This window comes from Symsagittifera roscoffensis, chromosome 3 (genome assembly GCF_963678635.1).
Source record: "Symsagittifera roscoffensis chromosome 3, txSymRosc1.1, whole genome shotgun sequence".
Taxonomy (NCBI): domain Eukaryota; kingdom Metazoa; phylum Xenacoelomorpha; order Acoela; family Convolutidae; genus Symsagittifera; species Symsagittifera roscoffensis.
In genome coordinates this window covers 48,929,344-48,953,743 of record NC_087064.1, presented here as the reverse complement: position 1 = coordinate 48,953,743, position 24,400 = coordinate 48,929,344, and the positions used below count along the sequence as shown (strand labels likewise).

Below are 24,400 nucleotides of genomic sequence, written 5' to 3'. Positions count from 1 at the left end.
TGATTTATGCCAAAACGTGTGGTTCCCACACATCCACCGATCAATCGTCCAAATTGCAAGGACTGTACAGAACAAGGTAAAAACCTCAAACCAATAATAGGCAAAAATCAATCATTCCAAATGGATTCGGTAGTAGAACCAAATGAGGAAGTACAATTAGACTTTGCCGGGCCCCTCCCAGATGAGTTAAGTAAAGACGCTTACATACTCGTTGCTATAGACAAATGGTCAAAATTCCCGACAGCAGAGGTTGTTTCAAATACTACAGCAGATATCGCCTTAAAATTTATGCAACGGTATATTTCGAATAACGGAGTACCCCGTCGGCTAAGATGCGATCAAGGACAAACATTTGGAGCAAAAAAATTCCAACTTTTTTCTTAACGCCAATAATGTTAAGTTACTTTTTGTGCCGGTCGACAATCATAGAGCCATAGGAGTGGTAGAAAGAGTGATACAAACATTAAAACGTCGTCTAGGAGTTATGAGAATAGATCCAGCAATTACACCATAAAAATAAGCTTCGGACGTTGCTGAAATAATTAAAACTTTACGCATTACACCACATGGTGTAACCAAATTTCACCTTTCGAAGCACGCATGAGCAGAAAACCAAATACTCCTCTTTCAAACTTGGCAACAACTAGTTCACCCGCCAATCTTAACTGGGAAAATGCAAAACATGCATGTTTAGATCGAAAAAACCTCACAAAGCCGCCTCTGCCAGCCGAAATAATGCTTGACTTGCAACATTGGTCAGAGGATAAAGTTTCGATCAATAAACGACAGCAACTACAACCACAACCGATTGGAGCAGACAAGACATCAAATTAAACACCAGGTGCGAAACGCAAACGTAACATAGCAATAAATATAGATAAATTAAACAATAGGTATAAAGGAATACAAACACTCACAGACGAAAACGTTAACAAACGCTTAGAGCAAGTTGCAAGAAAGACAATCCGAGTGGCAACTAAAGTAAAAGATCCCAAAACTTTCCAATAAAAATAAAAAACAATCGACGGAAAGATTTTAACATACACACCACATGCAGTATGGGTACAGGATTTCGGGAAACAACCTAGACTTTTAAGGATTAGTGGGGTTACTTTTGTACCTAATCCTTTAATCTACAGACCGCGTCGACCATCACCATTGAGTGACTACGTAGCCTACAATTCGGCACGAAGATCAGGGCTTTGTCTTCGTTTTTTAGACATCGAGGACCCAACAGCACCTCAGCATAGTATGTTCCGGGAAGATGAAGAAACAGGGCTGACAAGAAAGTTGACAAGAAAGGAGCAAACAACATTAAAGGAGCAGAGTAACATGCAAAACAGCGCAACCAAACGGCGGGGCAAACCAACGGGAAAGAGGACGGGTGGAAGTTCATGCGACAAACCGCGAGGAATGAGTGTTTCTTCGCTAGAGAAAATCACAAAAACCCAAGCCCCGACCACGGAAGCAATCACCCATAGTGACACAGCAAGCAAGAAGTCGTCAAACTCGGAAGCGGCCGAACCATCGCCAAAGAGGATTAACTAAAAGAAAATACCACCAGCAACCACGTCAACGTCAGCGAACATGGCACCATCGAGACGCTCCACTGGCCAACGTCACTCAACCTTGGCTAAAGCTTTTGGGGACCCTATCCCGATCAATATCATCGATGAGTCAGACACACGCAAAAAGCCTGTGAACTTCAACATTGATTCACCATCGGATCAAATATACCCATCGGCGAAACCTAGCCTCAAATCGCCCATTCAAGAAATGGGCTTCGCGGACAAATCACCAGAATACAAAGCGTGTATGAATTTCCTGGAGGCAATCATTCCGAAGAATAAGGCAAAACAAACGGACAAAGTTATCGACCTTATTTTGTCAGATGAAAGCCCAAACAAGATGGACATCTTATATATCGATAACAAGACAAGCAGCAACTTAACAGACAATAGCGCAAACAAGGAGGCCACACAAGAGGAACACGAAAAACTCGAAGACGATAACAACAATCAAGAAGTAGACGAACCAATGAAATAGTGCACAATAGACAAGAGAGAGAAAACGCATATGAGTCCTCAAGCGACTATAGAACTCAAAAGATTGAAACTTAAAGTTTCTAGAAAAGAGGGAGTGTCATCCGGTACGGATAGATAAACTCATAATCGTTGTTATGTATTAATTTGAGTAACATATTTATTTATATTTTTTTTGGTCAATTGACCTTGATACGGCTGCATGCCAACTGAAGTCCATGAGCAAGTCTCAGACGATAATTTATGTTTCTGAACAACAGCTGTTTTATTCAAATTCATACAAAAACTACCATTATCCATCCGTTCGGATTCATTTTATTCACGCTCATACACTGAGGTATGACAAATATGATACATCACTCAACTCATTCTGATGATTAATTATGATGCCAGATTTTTCGTGAAAAAAAAAATATAAACACAAATTGAAACCCACCCGAAGACCAAGTTTCTCACAGCTTTCAGTGATCGCAATATGGCTTTCAGTGGTCGCTCGTGCCGCCAGCGAGGAAAAATTTAAAATAAAACACACCCGAAAACGAAGTTCTTCACCGCTTTCAGTAGTCGCAACAAATATATTAAAAGACACGCGAACATAAAGTTCCTCCAATTTTCAGCAGTTGGAATTACAAAATTAACCCTGGCTGCCTTTTGCTGTCAAGAAGTTCAGATTTCTCGAACCACATTACAAAGAAAGGGCAGAAAACTAAAATTGTGAAATAACTTCAGTTTTCTGCTGCTTTTGTGGTTCTTACTGATTTGGTTCATTTTAATTGATTTTGATTTGGTTTTTTTCACATTTGAAGCTACCCTCTGCAAAAAACATAAGTGATTATATCGCTTTAAAACTGCATCTCATGTTGGCAGCTACCCTCTGCAAAAATAAAATTGATTTTATCGCTTCAAAATACACTTCACAAAACTCAAAAGTAAGTATCAAATGCGGCTGTAGTCAGTATAAATTCCTTTAAATCGTGATTTTTTTGGAACTGGTTCCGTTGAAGAGCTATTTTGTTTCGGCTTATGTTTTATCCGCTTGGTGGCCTAATTTTGCGTCCTTTGAAAAGAAAAATTTTGCGTTGTTTTCACAAGTTTTGATGACTTAGTTATCGCTGTACAAATGTTTCTGAATACTTATTTAACGCCAGCGATTGTTTTTGGACTTCGACGTGTTTTCCTGAAATTTTGCATCGTCACAGACAGGTACGGATTTATTTTAATTGGATTTTCTTGTGGGCGTTGGGGTAGATTTTCACCATGAAGACCTATTTTGATATGATTTTTTGCGCAGCAGACAATTTTTCTAAAAAAGGCCCAAAATTATTTTTTGGCACTTTTTGGAAGATTTCGACGCGCACTCCCCTTGAAAATAAGCATTTATTGGTTCCAAAGGCGCCTTCAGAAAGATTCCGGGTTGTTTGGCCGAAAATGGATTTCGTAAAATAGTTTCAAATGGAGAACCTTTTTAATCAAATTTGTTTTTAAAAGCTCATCTTAAATATTTTCAAGTTTTTAGATTTCCCAGCGCAGTTAAAATTTTTCTATTAGAAACAGTTATCTTGAGTTTCGGCGAAGCCTTACTCTTTTGTGCCTTTTTGTGTAAATCATAAGAGTCATTTTTCAGATATGATGAGCTGAAATAGTTATAACAACCTACTGAAAACTGAATGAGTGATACAAGTGGCCGGCCCAGTGGGGCCAAGGGAGCAGCAGAGGAAGGCGATGCCGCCTCCACCAAAGCCTTGAGGTTGGAAATTTTCTATACTACACGATTGACAGAAAAGTTAAAGCCATGTTTCAGCTGCCATAAGGCACAATGTATGAGAGCGATTATTGAGCTCAACGTTTAAGAAAGTCTTCTGAATGTAGAGTACAATATTATAGAGTTTTTCACTCAAAATGAGTTTAACGATTTAGATTTTTTAGTTTTAATATTCTAGAATTTTTTTTTGAAATAATTTCGAAAATTTTTAAACAACATGAGCTCGATTCAACTTTAAGGCTCGGCAGTACCCGCCCACTTTTTGTCCTAACTTTTGTGTTTATAGTTCATTTCAGCCTGAACCTAATCAACACAACTACGAACATCTACCTCCATGCTTAGAAAACCTAACCTTTAGCAAACCGATTCGCGTTATAAAATATTTCAAAGTTTCATAGCTTGAATAGCTTGCTTAGAAAATTTTTCGCGAACCAATTTAGTATGAAGTAGCGTGAAATTTTCCATAGTTCCATAGCTGGAATAGAATCGCTTGGCTAAAAAATTTAAATTTTTGCGGACAGATTTGCTCTGAGAAACAATTGAAGTATTTCAAATTTTATCGCTTGAATGGCGTCATAGAAAAACCTAAACTTTTCACTATTCGATTCTCTTTATCAAAAAACTTGAAATTATTCAAAGTTTCATAGCTTGATTAGCTTGCTGAAGAAAAACATGGTTTTTTGCAATCCGGTTGGCTTCATGGAACAACTAATTTTTGCGAGCTGATTGATTATTGGAGAAGCGCGTGCTAGTTTGACTTTATTTGACTGCCTGATTTATTTTATTTCGATAATTTCGCACAATATACATATATATATACATATATTTTTTGATTCGCTCATATTTTTTACTTCAAAAATTGACTGATTTGGTCTGATTGCTAAAATTCTCTCCCATTGTCTTCGTAGAGATTTCGTGGCTCAGGACTGGCAAGCTTGCAACACGCATCAGTCCTTTTGTGAGCATTGAACCTTCCGAGTTAATCGAGTTAAAACGTGTTTTATGAACTTTGTAAATCAGACGTTGCTATTACTTTTGAACTTATCATTTTTTGATGGCTGGCTATCTTTTCTTGACTTATTACGCTAGTCGGTTTTTCCTCTTAAGGTAAGAAAGAAGAGAGTCACTCTCAGATCAGGTGAGTTAATATGGCGTCTCGTTAGTCTAAAATCGTAATTTCCCTTAATTTTCTGGCCACTGTAATTAGACCGGAAACGAAAAACGGTAGTCTTATTTCAGTCCTAAGTCAGATTAGAGGCTAAATTTGGCTTCAAGCGTAAGAAAAGAGAATATGAAAACATGTGCAGATCTAGATGCGATAGAAAATGAGTTTAAATGCGTCAGACTTGTGACAAAGCAAATATACGTAAAAAGTTGATTGAATTGTACTGTTTAAATATCAATGAACGTGTAGTGAAGGCACTAATATAGGCCATGATGAGTTTTAATGATTTGGTCCGGAAAAAGTCCTAAAAATTGATCACGCCAAATTTGATCTTCGGCGGTTTGACATTTGCTTATTTTAAAATTCATTTGCTAAAAGGAAAGCAATTTTGCTCTCCTATTAAGAATGCGGAAGGGGTGCAAAAATGGGAAACGTGAATGACTTGTTTCCCAACAGAATAAAAAAAATACCTTTTGATCCAGTTTTCTCATTGGGCTAGTTTTATGAAGAAAGTATGCTGCTTTGGGCGAGTGGGGTAAAGCTTGCGAGCTCTTTTTCACCCCCCCCCCCCCCCCACAATTGAAATTAAAGTTTAAAAACCATTTTTTGTTGTCATGATGCAATGAAATTTTGCATGCTGAACAAACCATGTATTGTGAACAGATTTGTCTTCATACTTTACATCTTATTATCACGCATTTAGCCGTTATGACTAAAAAATTTGCTATGTGCGGGGGGGGGGGGGAACCGGCATGCGTTTATCAACACGAGGGTCGTGCGTTCCGATCCCACTTCGCATGTTTTGAGGGGTCCATGTGCCATCCGCCTTCTCAAGGTGGGACCGGTTAGCATCTGTTCTCTGCTTTTTTTGGCTAGTGTTTGGTAATTAAGCGTCCGTGGCTTCGTGCGTGAGACTCAGAATTGCTAGGTCCCAGCATGTAGTAGGTTCGAATCCGAGATGTAGCAATCTTTATATTAGTTCAAGGCTTTTTTTACTTTTTCTTGTTGCGTTTTATAGAACTGCTTTTTGTCGTGTTCTCGCTTAGTGTTTGCGAAGCGAAGCTTTGCCTCTCTGTTGAATTTTCCTTCGCTTAAGCTTAAAGGGTTAATGGTACGATAGTTTCGGCTTTGTTACCGCTCGGTAAGTTTTTTCCCGATGCTAATTTCACATGGTATTCTTTTGGCAATGTTTTGAAATAAGTTTTATTAATTTTGATAAATAAGTTTTTAAAAACATTTTCGAGCATTTTTTGATTTGTTCTGTGTCGTTACTTGTTCTGTGTGGCAAGGGGTGCTGCTTTTCCTGTGTAGATTTTTGATTTTTCAATTTATAAATTCGAGTATAATATTTGTTCCGACCATTGAAAGTGGAGAGGAAGTTTGTATTCGGGAAGTTTGTTTTTAGTTTTTTTTCTTTTATTTCCACGCAAGATCAGGTACCACAAACAATCATCGGACTGGGTTGAGTGATATATCATATTATGCCCTTACAGTCGTGATTCGAACCACATTAATAAATTTCAAAAAGATATTCCCTGTGTCGAGAAAAACCGGTTTGAAATTTTTGATTTTTTGTCTTATTTCGAGCGAATAAAGCGAGCGGGCAGTCTTATTTTAACTGCTTAAAAGCTTACAATAGCTTAGTTTAAAACGTAAAAACTTAGTCTTACTTGAGTAACGTTAGTGTACTTTGAGTATTTTAGCGCCTTTTGAAATCAAAGTTTTCAAAAAACGGCAAAGCTTAGAAAAATTTGGTTTTATTTTTTCAAGTAACTTTTCTCAAAAATTTTTGTTTCAGTTGCTTATTTTATTATGACTTTATATACCTTAATTACACCTTATTTACCTGAAAATTCCTCATTAGTATAATGCTAACAACTTTCTTAAAGTTGACAAGGGCCTCTTCTCGTTTCACTGGGCTGACTTTTTGACTGAGCTGATTCATTGTTTCACGACTGTTGGTTTTGTGTTGATGGCCGGTAAAATAAAAAATGAATGGGGAGAGAATTGTGTATCGGTAATTATCTAAGCTTGATGTTTTTTCATCAAATTCAGAAAACACGTGTCGCGTGGGTAATATGGATGTTGGCTTTCAAGTTTTATTCAGGTCGACCTAGTTAATTTTCCGGGCGTTTCTAAAACAGTAAGTGGAATCCAAATGGACAAAATTTTCGATGCTGCTAGTCAGTTTTTGAGAAAAGTTACAGAAATGCATTAAGTACCTGTGGTACGAAATTGTAATAGATTATAAGAAAGTAAGATGGCATAGCAGCAAACCAAGTCTCCAGAAATTGTGACTTGCCAGGCTTCGAGGAAACTTTTCTGGGATCGAAAATGAGTTTCGTTTTATGATAGTGGTGGATGACTGAGAAAGCGAAGAAGATGCGGCGTTCTTTCCGATATTATCAGTCTAAACTGATGAATAATTTTGATGTTTATTCACAGTGCTAAGGAGTTGAAGAAACTACGCAGGTTGGAGAAAGTCAAAGAAAAGGAACATGAGAATGCTTTGTCAAGTAAGAAAGACCCTAAAGCAAACGATTCTATCGACAATAAAGGAGAACAACCGGAAAAAGTAGCGGAAAAAGGAGGGCACAAGTTGAGATCAGGCGAAGAGGATTCTTCTGAAAGGACTGATCCGACTGATGTGCCAGTTGCAGTAACCACTGGAGTCAAGCAGTCCCAGATGACTAAGGCCGAAAGACGAGCTATGCAAGAGGCCCAAGTATGTACTGCCTTTGTTAGTGATAACAGTGAGCTAATATCGATTGGTCGTATGCGACGACTTGCAGAATTTGAAAGACGCGACAAATCGACCGAAACATTGAAATTTTGCTTGGTTTATTGTTCCGACTATTTGAAAAATGGGGAGGAGTTTTGTATTAGGGTGTTCCAGTTTTTTTCCATCAGTTCTCCACGCAAAAGAGTCCCAGTATCGAGAAAAACAGGTTTAAAATTTTTTATTTTTAGTCCAATTTCGAACAAATAATGCGAGGAAGCAAGATTACAGTAGCTTATTTTTGCTCGATTTAGGCTGTGAAAACTTACTTTTATTCAAGTAATTTTGTTTCTGGAGTTTTTAAGCGCCATTTGGAAATAAAAACTTCAAAAGTTCATAAAAGTTCTGGAACAAAATTTTAAAAAATGTTAAATTTTTTTTGTTGATATGACTGTCGAATATTCTTAAATTCCAGTTTTCGTGCAGATCCTTTTATCACACTACGCAGAAAAAACGACCCAAAAAAACTTTTTTAATATTTTTTAGACTATGGTCGGAACATTCTGTGCTACTTGTACAGTAACCGGTTATCCTTGTTAATGAGTTTTGGCAAAGCTCTAAAAATCGGAATGACTGATCTAAAAGTTTTGAATTTTTCAAAAACTTTGTCCGTCATAAATTTCTTGCGCATGAAACTGGTATGATTCAGGTCTCTTTACTCTTGTAACTTTGACGCAAATAATGGCGCAATCAAAAAAAGTTCTTTCCAATACACAGCTCAAAAGCAGTTGGCGCTGTGATGAATCTGTTATTTAACAATTAATTTAATTAGCGCATTTTTGTGAATGCTCTGAATTCATATGATTTTCTCCGCTCGCGGACTAAATCCCCCAGGATAAAATCCCCCAGGATAAAATCCCACCGGATATAATCCCACAGGACTAAATCCCCCATAGGACCGAATCCCACTAGGACAAAATCCCCCATATTTTATTTACTATAATGGAAATCAAACTGTACACATTATATAATTTCATGTTTCTATTGATTCCATTTTGAACTGACTTCCATTTATACATGCATCGCCATTTTGACGTGACTTTTTAGCAACTTTAAGATTCCAGCATTCAGTTGACTTCCTATAAGAATGAGCTTCGATTGCAAAAATTAATAAGCCACGTGGCACAGTCAGTACGACAAGTGAATGGAAAACAATGTTGATTCCTTCAGCGTGAGTTCGAATCCCAAATATGACATTTTGTGCAATCAATGTAAAGGTCTGTTAAATTTACCCCTAGGGGTAAAAAATCCCGCGCTTCCACTAAGGTGGGGGTGCGGGATGGTGTGAAAGGAAGTCCCCGATTCCTAGAAAACCATCTTCTTTATTGTGTCAAAATTTCAGACCTCTAGGATCAAGGAATGTTGATTTTGGGGGGGTCCGAAATTTTGAACATGATTTTGAACTTAATTTAACGTTAATTTATGTTGGCTGATAAACAAATTAACACCCGATATAGTCCCAGCAAAACGATTAGTGAAACAGGTGTGATACCAATTTGCGTGGTCGCAATTTAATCCCCCCATTAGCAATTAAACGTTTGCTTCTTGACGCAAAATTTTGTTCAGTTTGTAAAACACGTGCATTTTGTTAACTACCGACTCATTCAAAACAATTACAATGCAAAATAATAAAGTCAAATTTGTGTTAAGCAACAAAGGGGGCCAGAAAGCGCTTCACAATAACTACGCTTACTATAAGAAAAGAGAGTTAGTCAATTCTATTCAGTGGGAGTGCGAGTTGCGGCGATCAAAGAAACAATGTAAGGCAAGCATATGGACTTCAAAGGGCGAATTCCTCAAATCGTCGCCACATGAACACACACACGGCCCAGACTATGCCTTGATGGAAACGTATACCATTAACGAGCAAATCAAAGCGGACGCAGCGGCTTGCACCGACTCTTCGACACAAAAGGTGCTGTCAAATGCCCTGGCGAAAGCCACACCAGAATGCTCATCGAAGATGCCGGTGGTGCCTCACCTCAAACGAAGGATAAGAAGAATTCGACATGAAAACCGTAGCCAGCCACCCATCCCAACAGGCTTCGATTTTGAATTGCCTGTTCAATACATGCAAACCATGAATGGAGAGGATTTTCTTCTGGAAGATTCGACAGTTCCGGGAACAGGTAAACGTTATTTGGTGTTCGCAACCAACAAAAATATCGAAATCTTAAACTCGTATGGAAACTGGTTCATCGATGGAACCTTTAAAAGCTGCCCTGATAACTTCTACCAAGTATACACTGTCCACTGCTTCGTAGATGGAACAACTTTTCCGTGTATCTATGCCCTGCTCCCCGATAAACGACAAGAAACGTACAACGCTTTCTGGTCAAACTTGAAAGCAGATATCGTCCCCCCCAGTTCAATCATGATGGACTTTGAAATGGCTTGCATTAATTCTGTGGGTGACAACTTTCCAGACACAGAAATCAAAGGTTGTTTCTTTCACTTCTCGCAAGCCATTTACAGAAAGATACTCGAATTTGGTTATGCAGTTCAGTATCGCGAGGACAAAGACTTTAACCTAGCTATACGTCTTTTAGCTGCTCTTGCGTTTGCCCCACCCTTACATGTAGAAGCCTGGTATAAGCAAATACTAGTAACTTGCCACATTCCTGACGACATCAAGAATTATTTTGAGGACACCTTTGTTGGCAAAGAAATGCGAAACTCGACGAGACGGAAATCGCGATTCGACATGGATATGTGGAACGTTTACTTCAGGACCATTGACGACCTCCCCAGAACAAACAATGCCCTTGAAGGATTCCACCGTGGATTCGAATCTATGCTCCAAATGTCAAATCCTGACATTTGGAAGTTCATTGAGGCAATTCAGAGGCAGCAATCACTGCAATCGTTCAGTTTTGCTCAAATGCAGCTCGGCAAGAAAGTCCATACAAGGAAAGAAGATAATTTTGGGAGGATAAAGAGAATTGTATGCTCTGCCGCTAACTACAAGGAGTTGGATTATCTTAAAGCCATAGCTGTTAACTTGTCCTTTTAGTTTTTAGTCTTTAATCTATCTACTTCTTTTCTGTTAATTATCTTTCATCTTTTAATTCAAGTTTTAGTGTCGCTGTTTTGTTGAATTCGAATGTGGGGGATTTTAAACTAGAAACTGGGGGATTTTGTCCTAGGGGGATTTGGTCCTACGGGGGATTTAGTCCTGGGGGATTATATCCGGTGGGATTTTATCCTGGGGGATTTTATCCTGGGGGATTTAGTCCTAGACCCGATTTTCTCATTCTTGTAGAGTATGTTTTGTAGAGACAAGCCAAAGCAGCTAAAAACTCCAGCGCGACATCAAATAGTGACGGAAGCACAGCTGCTAATTTGAGTGCGCTCACAAGCTCAAAAACAGTCCAGCTGCCTGAAAAGACCGAAGAAGACAAATTAAAGACTCCTCAAGACAGAACAATTGAGAGTTCTCAAGGTCAAGTTTCATTCTTTCTTCATCTGCCCCAACCTGTGAAACCTTCGACCATAACCAGTGGAATGAAGTTTGATGATCATAACCTGCATCCAGCATTTGTCCGACTTGGAGTCAGATCTGCTCATGTAGAAGCATTCCGGCGAAATGACGACGAGCATTGTGTTACTTTCTTACAAGCTGTTCTCCAATTGATAGATAGTCTGCGTAGCTTAGACCCTGAGAAACCTTTCTCACGTGAGTTTGAGAAACAACTGAAATTAAATACAAGTTTTCTTGCTTCTTGCAGAGCTCTTCCTGTGAGTACTAAAAATGCAGTACGATTCCTGAAATCTCGGATTTCAAATTTAGCGGTTGACGAAGAAAATGAATCGAGTGCATCAAAAGTAGCCAAAGCGGTGGGCGAATATTTGGGCAACAAGGTGCAACTCAGCAGAGATGCTATTCTTGCAGAGGAAAATTGGGCTTCGTTTATCAAAAACGGAGACCATCTTCTAACATTCGCACACTCGTCAACAGCATTGCGGCTCCTGGACACTGCATCTAAGTCAAGGAACTTTTCTGTAACTATTATTGACAGTTCGCCTTCTTTTCCCGGAAGGCGAACCCTGGCCCAATTGGAACATCTGGGTATACAATGTAACTATGGATTGGTTACTTCAATTGGTTACTGGATGCCACGAGTAACTAAAGTGTTAATTGGGGCTCATGCGTTGCTAGGCAACGGGGCTGTGATGGCCAGTGCTGGATCGGGTTTGGTGATGTTGTCTGCGAAGGCATTCAACAAACCTGTGATTGTCTGTTGTGAGACATTCAAGTTTAGCGAGAAGATTCAAACGGACTCAATAGTGTCAAATGAGTTGTTGCAACTGGAACCTCTGGTGAGAAAATACTCATTAAATGATCGAAATTCGCGTGAATGTTGTTTTTCTTGCCCATTGAAATTGAATCGAGCTCGAGTCTTTCCCTCACAAAAAATGTGAAAGAAACTATTCGAGACTCCTAGCTACCATGTGTTTAGCGTAGCATGATACGCATTGTGATTGATTTTTTTTATATCTTCAGGTCGACTTAGGCTGTCAGTGTTTGTGGCTGCTTTCCTGATACAACACTGATTCAAGAAATTTGAAATGAGAGTTCTTTATGATAAGGCTAATCTTGCGTCAAAAGTTTATTGGATTAGCTAATGATTTTTTATTTCAGATTCTCAACCCAGAAATTGATCGGGGTATTCGCAACAGCAGTCATCTGGAGTCTCTCTTCCCCGGATGTGAGCCAGAATCAGTTGCACCCAAAGAGTCTTCTCCGTTTCTGAGTGTCCTGAACTGTGCTCTGGATGTGACGCCTCCCTCTTTAGTCGCTGTGGTTGTAAGTGAGGTGGGTTCCATGCCCAGTCTCTCGGTTCCTGTCATTTACAGATGGAAGTGCAAAGACTTGCAAGACTATTTATGATAGTGAATGCAACTTTGTAAAATGAAGTTAATTAATTTTTGATCGTCCTCGTTTTAAACTTTTTTCTTGACTTAATTAATTTAGCCATGGACTTTAAACATTGAACTGTGCTGTGGTTTCTCATGCCGGGCATCAACCGATAGGTTGGGAACTTTTGAATTGTAAGGTAGAGTGTCATAGAGTTGGTTGGATCATCGGGTAGACGGAAGAGTAGGTAGACAAGTAGAAATAACTCTTCTCTCTCACTCCTAACTCTAAGAGCTGCATTTTTTAGGTTATAATTGTGAATTGAAGTATTGTTTCCTCATAATCTACTTATTTGGTATACAAGAGATATTGGAAAAAAACATAGTTATATTTATTTTATATTTGCATATTTGTTTTCAAAAAATATATGAAAATCTTTGGCGGGAACTTTCGTCTTTTCTTTTTCAGAAGTAGGTTTTTTGTATGAGTATGAAACACGATAAAACGTTCAATAGTTTGATATTGCAGCTTAAATACTATGCGTGAAAGGTGGTTCTTTAGTCATAAAGAGTTGTGATAGTTTCGATCCTTGTCTAACAGAAAAAATTGGGTGCCAATGTACATACAGCGTGGTATAAAGAGTCATAAACGTAGTGAATCCTCTTAGATAGGTCTTGTTGATTTTTGTTTGTTTTGGAACAAAACTCAGTTTGTTCATGCTAAATTTCGTTTTTTTTTTCGCGGTTTCACTAGAAGTTCACTTCATTTCCTTGTTGAAAGGAATGCAAACTCGACTATCGAACAGCAAAAAAGAAAAAGTCACAAAAATTTGATCGATTTCTAGTTTCGAAAGTTGATTTAAACTTTCAGATTTCCCAGCGTTACTAAAAACTTAACCTAGTGATCCAGTCTTCTCAAGTTAAGTTTATTTAATCAAAGAAGTGTCAGTCATCAACTGTTCTTGAAATTCAAAGTGTCATCTATTTGTTTTCCAAATTCGAAAGTTGCGGTTTTTCAAAAAAGAACAGGCCGGTTTTTTTTTTCTGTTTCCTTGCATTCCAGACTTTTTTCCAACTGTCTGTGGCTATTTTTTGATTATCATCGCACTTATTTTTTGTCTAAAAGTACCAAAATTAAATTGAGCTTGAGCTCAGCAAGACGGGTTACTATTCCCCCTTGATATTTTCTGAAATTTGGTATGAAAGTCTAACATGACAAGTATTTCGGTATAACATGACAAGTATTTAAAATGACTTGTCATGTTATAAAATGCGTTCATAAATGTCAGCGTGAACAGGTGAACAAGTTTGTACAACATGCATAACATGCCGTGTGAACAACTTTTGAACAGCTTTGTTTTGTAATTTTACAAGGGATGGGAAACCGGAAAAGAGCCGAGAACAAATAAATCAGCAAATTCTGTTTGGGAGCATCTTTATTTATGCGTAATTTTGTTTTCAATTAGTCGGAATACTCTCTAGGTAAGCTTTCGTGTCTGTTGCTTTTCGCAGATTGAGTGGAGCACTGGCTATCAAAAATTCGATTTCCGCTAGGATAGTTTTCGTTTTATAAAGATCTAAAAACTGAATAATAAATTATCTACAACTTTTTCAAAGTGGCTTCATTTTAAAAGCAAATGTTTAACATAAACAAATATAGATATTCAACTAGCTCCAAATTGATAAATGTTTTCTCCGAAGTTTGAATAATTAAAAGTGCTTGAAAGTAACTATAATTCAGTTGCTCTGATTTTATCTATGAAACTGGTCGGAAATTCTGTTTGTTTTTTGAAGTTTTTGCAGAAGCTAGATAACTCTGTTGTAACCCGAATGACTCAAATAAAACTAAGACCAAGACTTAATTCATCTTGTTAGTATATGTAAATAGATAGCGTATATAAATAGTTGTCATGACAATTCTAATTTATATCAATATAAATATTTCATAAAGAGACAGTTAGTAGAAAGTTTAGCATCATCTTAGCGGCGTCGTGGCAAGTCGTCAACGACCTTGGCCTTCAGAATGAAACAAATGAACAATCTAAATATGGCCTAACAAAAGGCATAGAAACTGCACTATACCCTTTTTCCCCCTCTAGAGAAAATTATTTTGTGGGACAAGAATTTTAAAAAAATAGACACAAAAGTTTAGGAACTCAGCCGAAAAACTATAATGAATTGAGAAAAGTACTAAAAGTTTTGAACGTAGATTGAAATAACGCGAGTTTGGTTATGCCGAGTCGGGATAATGTTTATTTAACATTTCTTTGTTAAGGGTTCTCAGATGAAGACTTTGCTGACGATGACTCAGAGAAGCGAGCGAATTTTCTTGTAAAATCCTCTAAAACATGGGGTGGATTGATCCGAGAAAGGTCCCCAGAAAATTTCTCGGCTGGGCTGTCCTGGACGAAACGGAACCTTTTATCCTGAGAGTCAACATCTGGGCTCAATAATTGGGACTGCACCGGAGTGGAGCTGACGAAATTGAAGGAGACGGATAGGACTGCCGAAGAACGAAGTTGCTTTTTCCTTCGGGAGGGAGTTCGTGATGAATTAGAGGCGGACGAGTAATTTCTGTCCCCATCTGAACCACCTGCGGGTGGGAAGCTCTCGCTTGGGTTTTGTGGAATAGGTTCTGGCAGAATTTAAGGATCTTGCGATTTCGGCAGAGACGATTCGTCATCCGACGATATTGGAATAAGGTTTTGACCTGTTAATAAAAATGCCTTCGATGATGACGGTGTCTGGGGCTTGGCAACAGACGTGTTCAAAAGGTTCCTTGATGTGGAAAAACAGACCGTCAGATCAACCACAGGATTGTCCTTGATTTGGTTTCGACAGGTGCCCGGAGCGTCCATGATACCTTTCATGAGGTGTTTCGACTACTTGCTCCGCCTGAGCAGGGTTGACGCAGATTGAAGAGCTGTGTGTTTTGGACGAATGGGGACCAGAACCATTTTAGCTGCTATGCGGTTTCATGCGGTGATGGGTCAGTGAGGCCCATTGTCTTCTGTTCTGGTGAAGTAGAGGATAAGCTAGACGCTGCTGGGCAATGCCGCCCCTTCTTGGCCGGAGAGACCTGTTTGCCTAAAACCCCGAAAGAGATGATTTAAGACGAACCGCAAGGTGTTTCCTCCGAATGACTTTATCCTTATCAGTGTTATATGTCGTCCCAGTAATTCGGACAATTTTACCCTTAAAGGGCTTGAATAAATCCCGACCGGAATTCCTGATTAGAATTTTGCGGAATATCTCGACTTTTTTCGTTCATTGAAAACTAGATAATCTAAATAACGCTGGGCTCTTGACAATCGGAGTTGCTCCGCTGGCTTCGGAATTGAATAGTGCCTGCTGAGAGATGAGAGCGTAGAGTAGCGGCTAGGACATGATTTCTTTCCGTCAGGGTCTTAATGGTTTGAAGTCCCGCATGATGGTCTTCTTCAGGGCGAGCCACTAGTTTGGCTAAACTTTCCATAGTCTTGTAAGGCGGGGTCTCAGCGGGGGAACTGGTTGGACCACCAAAATAAGGCTACACGGATGGGCTTGACTGCCCCTTTCGGACAACTTTGATCCTGCTCCCGACGCTGCTCTGCTGTAAGTAGATCTCGACCAAACTGTTGTTAATCTAAATTAACTCGTGAAGAAAGACGCTCAACTGCAATAGAGAACTCCTTATTTGGAGCCCTACCAAATTATAACTCAAACGGGGAAAAATCCCGTAACCGAAATTTTAATGACGCGAATATCCTCAATAATTTGATAAAGAGTATCCTGAATGATAGTAAAATCCGGACTTAATTTAGCAGCTACTAGCTGAAGTTTGATAGTCTGAATAGTGCGTTCCACCAAACTTTGCCCAGATTATCCCCCTGCGGGCAAAATTGCTGAGGGATATTTTTCTCCCTAAAAAGGACTCAACGAACTTATTTTTAAATCCCGAATACTGGTCTGCTTTGATAGAATTAGGGATGCTATTGTGATGGATATAAGACTTCAAGAGTTTTAAAATCTTTTTACCACCAGTTGATCGGGTAAGCATAGCTGATGGAGTATCGGTCGGTTGCGACCTAAATGTGCGTTTGGTTACCCGCATGGTCTTGTAAAGGACCGGCATAGTCCAACTGGACTTCCTCGTACGCAACTAGTAAGGATGGTTGAGGCTTGGGTGGATTAATTGAAACGTTAGATTTGCGGATGTTACCAGATATTGTACTCTTCAGGCAGTCCTTACACATCTGGATGATATCTCGATGCATCCGGGGCCACCAAATCTACTGGGCCGCATCCACCATCGTAAGTTGGTCCGCATGGGACCTAAGAAGTCGCGCTAAATCTCCTTTTACCGCACATCCGGAATCAAAATCCGGTTGTCCACCACAAAACAACTGTTCACCACTGACGAGCACTACTAAAATGATTACAGATGTGCATAAATCCGAATAAATTTTTCATAATCATTGTTAATCAGGGCCCGTTTCGTCAAACGAAGGCTAGGATTTTCTTCTGTGAGCTCTGATAACACGTCAGCATGAAGGATCCCCACAAAACCCGACAGTGACTTCCGGTTTCGAGCGGCAATGGAAGACTCTAGAATGCCCAGACTGAGCACTTGTTCCTGCGACTGTGTGCTTGACCGAGACTTGCTCAACCTGCGTGAACGAAAGTTTGCTAGTATACGGGCACACAGACCTCAGCAAATAATTTCCGCCGCCGGCGAACTGCACCCGTCCGTGCCACCTGCCGCAAAAAGTTTACCGTGAGCCACGTTCATTTCAGAGGAACCAACTGATTCAGCAGCCGTTTGAAGCTGTCTTCCCGCGAAGTTGAATGATTCATTAATCTCTGAAAAAGCAAGAGAATAATGAAATCGGTTACCCAAGTTAGAGGGTTATCCGAACAAATCACTGTCTGCAAGAAAAATTGATCCAAAAATATCAGTAGGATGAAAACGACCATCAACACGACAAGAAAATTTTGGAATGGGGGTAGATTTCGGAAACAGGCTGAGAAAGTGGCAACTGTGAATAAATTAAGAACGATGTGATCTGATTGGTCAATAGAATGTGCATAAATTAAGTCGCCCTCTCGCGGTGAGCCCTTACAGAGATAGCTACGTTCTGATTGGTCAAAACAACTGTCATTCGAAAAGCAGCCCTCTCGCAACGACTGGCGAGCAGATGAGGAGGCTCTCAATAAGCCAGGCTCTACATGCTTTTAGCCTAGATTTTGTTTTGGCAAAATGTGATCCTAATAAAAAAGTGAAAATGACGTTCTCCAGAATTTTTCGGTACCTTTGTTCAAATCGAATATTTCGAAGAAAGATCAATAACTATCGAAAGAACCTTGAACATACAGACCGTAATGGTCACCATTTATAAAAGTCAACTAATAAAAAATTGTGATATCCTTAACAATCAATAAACGCCGAAAATGAGTTTTCCAGAATTTGTGGTGCCTTCTCACGAATCGAAAGTTTTACAATAATATTAATAACAATAATATCAGCAAGTTTTAAACTACGCAGACTGGAAACGTTTTTTTAAAGAGCTATTTGACTGATACTGGAAGCTGAGTTTACACTTTCAGAAAAAAGAATAAGAGTTTCAAGTCACAAAAGTGCCAATCGAAAGAGTGACGCGGGAATTGTCGCCCCTACCCTAGCGACCTTCATTTAGACGAAGAGCTGATGTCTGATTGGTTTTTACTGGCAGAAACGGGTATATCGCCCCAACAAGATTATTGCCGGATAGTAGATATTGGTTCAATAGAAGAAGTGGCTGAATTATGAATTTGAATTCTTGAAGATTTAATATCCCCGGAAATACTCGGAATATCCGACGGCTTGATGGAAGCTGGGGAAGTGTTAGCCCAGCGATCGATAAAATCCCATGCTTCAAAAAACTTGCTGATACATTTGACTACATAATGCTCATCAAAATTGCTGAGTAAAGCTACCTCAAATGTGGGAAAACGAGATAAGTAATCAACTATTGCCAATTTGCATCCCGATAAATGATTGACGTTGAAATCAAACGGCAATAAACGATCGGCCCAACGAGTTAACTGAGACTGATAGCTTTTTTTCCCGATTGGTCTTGAAGGCCGATTTGATTGCTCCATGATCTGTTAACATCTCGAAGGTATTGCCCAACAAATAATTGCGAAAATATTCACTAGACCAGACGATGGCAAGCAGCTCGAGTTCATTCGTACTATATTTTTCCTCTTCATCACGAAGAAACCGAGATGCGAATGCGATTGGCGCGCAGACCTCTTCTATTTCCTGTTTGAGAGCAGCTAGCTCCCAAACCACTATGACTAGCGTCCCACTTGACTCTGGTCCGACTATCCTGATCGTAATAGAACATCTTGGTGATGTTTTCGATAAGGTTGAGGATATTGTTGAACTCTGATTCTTGGGGTTCACCTCTTACAAACTTGTTTTTGTTGCTAGCTTTCAAAGACGGGCGGAGATGGTCTGAATGACCTTTAGATTAGGTAAAAATCTTTGCAAATGTTTGAGAATGCCCATAAACGACCTATGCTGCTTCGGGGTTCGCGGAGGTTCGAGTGCCAAAACAGCGTCAATTTTCGAGCGCTTTGGACGAAAACCTTCCGAGTCGATATCAAATTCCATGCACGACAAATTGTTTAGAGAGAATTCATATTCCCACAACTTGAAAGCAAATCTTTCGTCATGTAGCCGAACAAATACTTCCTCTACCAGACAATTATGCTCCACAGTTGAACCTTTAGAAACATTGAGGATTCATCCAAAAAGCAGAAAACCCCTGACAGGCCCTGCAAAATGTGGTCCATTGTCTTTTGGAATTCTTTGGGCATGTCAGTAAAACCATAAAACCACATTTGTGCCAGTTCGTTCTCCACGCTTAATATTGAAGTTACAATGGCTACTAACTGCGTCACTCATAGGAATTTGGCTGAAGGCGTATTTCAGGTCCAACGACGTGAACCAAACTTCTCCGCTTTTATTTGACGTTATGATCTAAGCAGCTGAATCCAATAACTCCAAGAAGCTGGGTATCTGATACTGATGTTTGTTAACCTGATTAATCATGGACTTTGAATCCATTGCCAGTTTAATTGTATCATCGTTCTTCTTAATTATGACTATCGGAGAAATAAAATGTTCGCTCGTACACTTAATCAGTTTCACAATGTGTCCCTCCTGGATAAGTTTTCGGATTTCTGATCCTACCTTCTCCTGTATGTGTACCGGAGATCGGTTTCCTGTCTCTTGAATAGAAATAAGAGTTGAATTGAACGTAAAGAAGATTTGGTGGTTGTTCGCCCTTCCTAATCGCGAGAAAACATGATCGATTTTCTCCTCATAATGTGATCTCCAGAACTTCGATATGTCACCTTGCTGCGATTGGGAAATTATGCCCACCCATGGGCTTGGCGGTCTAACTTGCGTATTTCGAACACCTTATTCGTACCGAAGATTCAAACCGAGTAGACATCGAGTGCGGCTCTCCGATACCAGGAACTTGCCGCTTTTTCCTGCCAGCCCAATGACGACACATCAACCACCAGAGTGCCGAAAACTTCAATCCTCCTCCAGTTATAATCGACATAGACCGTATCAATTGGGCTTTTCTTTTCATCAAGAATAAAAGCTAAAGGTACACTGTCTAAAGAATCCGCTGTTCGTCTGTTCATAAACAAGCTGTCTGTGTCTACCCTCGCTTTGAAGAACGTTTTGTTGCTTCGTAGACTAATTTGGTGCAACGTTTTTTTACCTGTTGCTGCCTCTAACACTTCCAACTTTTTCGAGTAATTTAGATACAACGTTTTTTACCTGTTGGCGCGTCTAACACTTTCAACTTTTTCACAGCAGCGGCAACTGGATGCATTTGAACTGCAGGTCGGTAAATCCCGTCAACGACACGAGCAGCAAATTCAGACTCACTATCTGAATTCATAAAATTGCATCCTTCTTCAGTTGTTTTGTCCGATTCAGCATCAACGTTTTGCGTTACTCTTGGAGTTGCAACATTTTGCAAAATGGCTCTCTTACTTCAATTCCTAAACGTCACATTCCTTGCGAGACAAGTCCGTTTGTGATTTGCTGTGACTTTGTGCCCACAGAAATAACACGGTTTCATCTCTTTGGAAGTTTTTTCCCTGGAACCATTGGATATTGATTCTGCCCAGCTGATTCAGTCCAATAACTTCTTACTTTGGACAGAAAAGGTCGGTTTTCGCTTTATTCTGAATTTTTGTGAGGAGTTTGACCCGTGATGGAGCCGTTTGTGCACCTTTTTTCTGCAAAAGTGCAGATTTCAAAATCTGCTAGGAGGTGCTACCAGGTCGGATACACAACCTTGGATGTCAACGTTGGATGTCTTTAAAGCGTATCTTGGCTATAAAATTATTCATCACGACTAGTTTCTCCTGCGCTACCATTCAACCACACAGGAATGCCTGGCCCGTCAGACGTAGGAAAAGGCCTCCAGACTCACGTTCAGAATGGATCGCATTGTAAATTTTTAATTGTTCTATGATATAATTCTTCTCTTTACTGAATAGTAGAACACAGTTGTTATAGAAATTCTTTGAATGAAAACGCAATAAGGTCCACGTGTGGATAATTTTGAAGAAAACGCTTTCTACCAAGGGAGAAGAATAACCTAGATTTAATTCTTCCGCCTTGGTTTTTCTTCCGCTGTAGCGTCCTCACTGGGACCTACAACTTCCGGCTTTGGGGTTTGGTCGTTATAAACAGCTCGTGGAAGTTTCAACAGTTCACGGGTGTCAGATCTTTCCCGTAACGCGATAGCGTGGTTAAATTGTCCGATCCAGGAATCCCAGCTACTTGGCGGATCAGACGTCGGCTTAGGCCAAAAACTGGGTACTCCTAACAGGTCGGATCGGTTGTCCAAGACCAGAACTGCTGGCTGCATGTTGTTTTTCGGAAGACTAAAGTATAACTAAGACCAAGACTTCATTCTTCTTGTTAGTGTATGTAATTAGATTGTGTATATAAATAGTTGTCATGACAATTCTAATTAATATCAAATTAAATTTTTCATAAGTAGACAGAGAGTGAGTAGAAAGTTCAGCACCAACTTAACTGCGGTGTAGCAGGTCGTCAACGACCTTGAGCTCCAGAATGAATTAAATATTTAATCTAAAAGTTACGTAACAATACGCATAGAAACTGCACTATGTAACAAACTCAATGTTGTTTTTGTTTTTTGTAATACTATAATTTATAGTTATTATAATTTTAAAATGTTAGAAATTTCAGTTGGTAATACATCAGGCAAATTAGAGTTTCCACAAACTCAGTTTAAATATCGAACGAGCGTTTTAATACTGTACACTGAATTCGTCTGAATAAGAACAGTGTTCAGACTGTTTTTCACGACCCGAAAAAGTTCTCACTTCAGCTTGATCCCCCATATCATTATACTGTTGGATAACTGTTGAAGTTTTTGTGCTATGTAGATTTGCATGGAATTTACAAACTAATCGGTTTTTTCCTCTTCATTGGTTATAATTCTACCTAATCCAAGAAAGAACTCTTACTAATCCACTAACCATTTCGATGTCAGCTATATTGAACCTGCTTGATTAGCTCCATGTATGGATACTTTTTTAAGGGCTGGAACATCAACCTTTCGAGACCCAACAAAAACTCATCCGTGACTTAAGCAGTTACAATGAAAGTTTTATCGGTGTTAATTATGTCATCGGATAGCGTGACCTCGACTAACTCGGTTGAAATCGTATCCGTAGAATTAAAACTATTCAGTGTCAAACCAACTTTTTCCTTGAGAAGTTCAGACGGCATGTCAAGCTTGCGGAAAGCCAGAAGTGATTGCTCGCGAAATCACATAAAACGAGGGCTTTTATCGGTTTTCGACTTAGCTGAAACACCTTACTCAAAAAACTGAAGAAAACCTTTAATGTCCTGCACGGGAGCGGAACAAGAGGACGCTTATTTATCCGCCAGAGTTTTTCCGGTAGAAGACTCGTTTCTTCCTTTCGAGGAGGAAAAATGCGGTCTGCACCATGCAAGAGGACATTGTGCGTACTTCCTTACTCAAGTTTAGTGCATCACCATAACGGACGTTTAACAGCGCACTGCGGCCAGGGAGGTTATTTGAACTTGCTCGGCTTAGCACTGGAAGCAAAATTTTGGGTGGTAGTTTTTGTCTTGACGGGTTGCTCGGTTTTGATTCAACAGGGAAAATTTTCATACGCTCATGCGTTTCGGCCTTTTTTAACCACTCGTTGAAATCAAGGAGATTAGGGCAATACCAATTGCGCTTGATCGTGAAGGATGACCAATACTTAATTATTATCGCAGGAATTTTATCTAAAGCTTGAATAAAGACGGCGGTTTCTTTCAGATCGTCCTCATATGACAACGATCGAAACACACCAACGAGACTTGAAATAACACAAGCAAAAATTAAAATGCTTTCAGAATTATGAATTTTCACTAGTGGAATGCTGTTAAATTTTTCGAGGTGGACGCTCATAACGGTTTGAGGTTGCCCAAACTTTTGTCCATGGACCAGGGACCCTTAATGCATCCCTGTACATTCGACTTGAATACGCGAAGTCCGTTTCCCAGTTACCAGTGTTTTAAGGTACGTCAGCTTGACGTCATCCGAAAGAGTTCATTGCGAACCAACCGCACTCCCCAATTGACCTATCCGTTCATGCCATTCCAATGGTCTATCATCGTACTTGGAAAGTATCCATTTGGGCAATGGTTCCCTCCTGTTCGATGCCAACACTTGGCTATGTCTTGAACGGATATCGATTCATATGGTGGATTGACATAATTTTTGACATGTTGGTATACGCAGGATGCGAACGGTTTAAAAAAATACGGCTACCTAACGGGCGAGCAGGGAATACCCGACGCAATTGGTGATTGCTACGCTACTTGCTCATTTGGCGGAAAGAAATAGTAAATTGCTCCTGCGCTATTGTAAGGGAAAGTTACCAATTTAAGAGGGGCAACAGGTGTTACTGCCTCAACTGCCTCGATGACTCATTCAAAACTAATGGGTTACCAACTGCAGGGGTCAGTGTTGCATTTGCAGTAGAAGAACTGCGGGTTATAGAACAGATTGAAGTAGGTAGGATGACCTACAGGTGTACTGCCGAAGCAAAGGAAGTAAATTTAAATACAAAGGTGATGGAGCGTTTTCAAAATTAGCAAACGTGGTAGGCTCAGCAATAACTTACTGATTTGCTTCTGAAAACCAGTGTGGTTGAGTTATATTTCGATTTCTAGTCATCACGTAATAGCCTATATTGTGCTGAGTATCAGTGCCGGCAGCAATCTGCCGAAGTACTTTGGGAATCATGGGAGAGCCTTCAGTCTCATGCATCATCATTGAAGGCAAACCATTTATTCGGGCATTGCCTAATTCGGTCAAGCCACTGTTTCAGTTCCTCGCGAATCTCATCTCTATAATAGCCGTTTCTTCTATTTGACTTACCTTATCAATTAAAAAAAAATTCCAGAAAAAAAAAACATTTGCATTCTTGATGTAGTTCGCAACAATCGCTTTTCGTTTTTTGTTCCTATGGCTTCTTGAATGTATTTATGAACATTGAGGAGATCAATTCCCAAATTACGCCGAGACTCGAGAATTTTTTTTACTTTCTGGCCTAATTCGTGATTCCTTGTCACAATTTGTTACGATGTGCTTTTACAATTAAAGAAGGCCGTAGCTAAGTTTGATTAATTTCAAAAATAAACGAAAAGACTTTAAAGGACTGTAACACAAGAGCATCAAACTATA

General features: G+C 39.5%; 1 protein-coding gene across 1 annotated transcript in view; it reads left to right on the top strand.

Moving 5' to 3' along the window:
- The window catches only part of LOC134842508 (translation initiation factor eIF2B subunit delta-like), a 55,535-nt gene extending 42,845 nt beyond the window's left edge, over positions 1–12,690 (top strand). The window contains exons 2-5 of the mRNA XM_063858889.1: positions 3,665–3,789; positions 7,415–7,694; positions 11,025–12,068; positions 12,391–12,690. Coding sequence (XP_063714959.1) covers positions 3,710–3,789; positions 7,415–7,694; positions 11,025–12,068; positions 12,391–12,639 — 1,653 coding nt within the window. The 5' untranslated portion in view covers positions 3,665–3,709 and the 3' untranslated portion in view covers positions 12,640–12,690. The remainder of the gene's footprint in view (positions 1–3,664; positions 3,790–7,414; positions 7,695–11,024; positions 12,069–12,390) is intronic.
- The last annotated feature ends 11,710 nt before the right edge of the window (positions 12,691–24,400 follow it).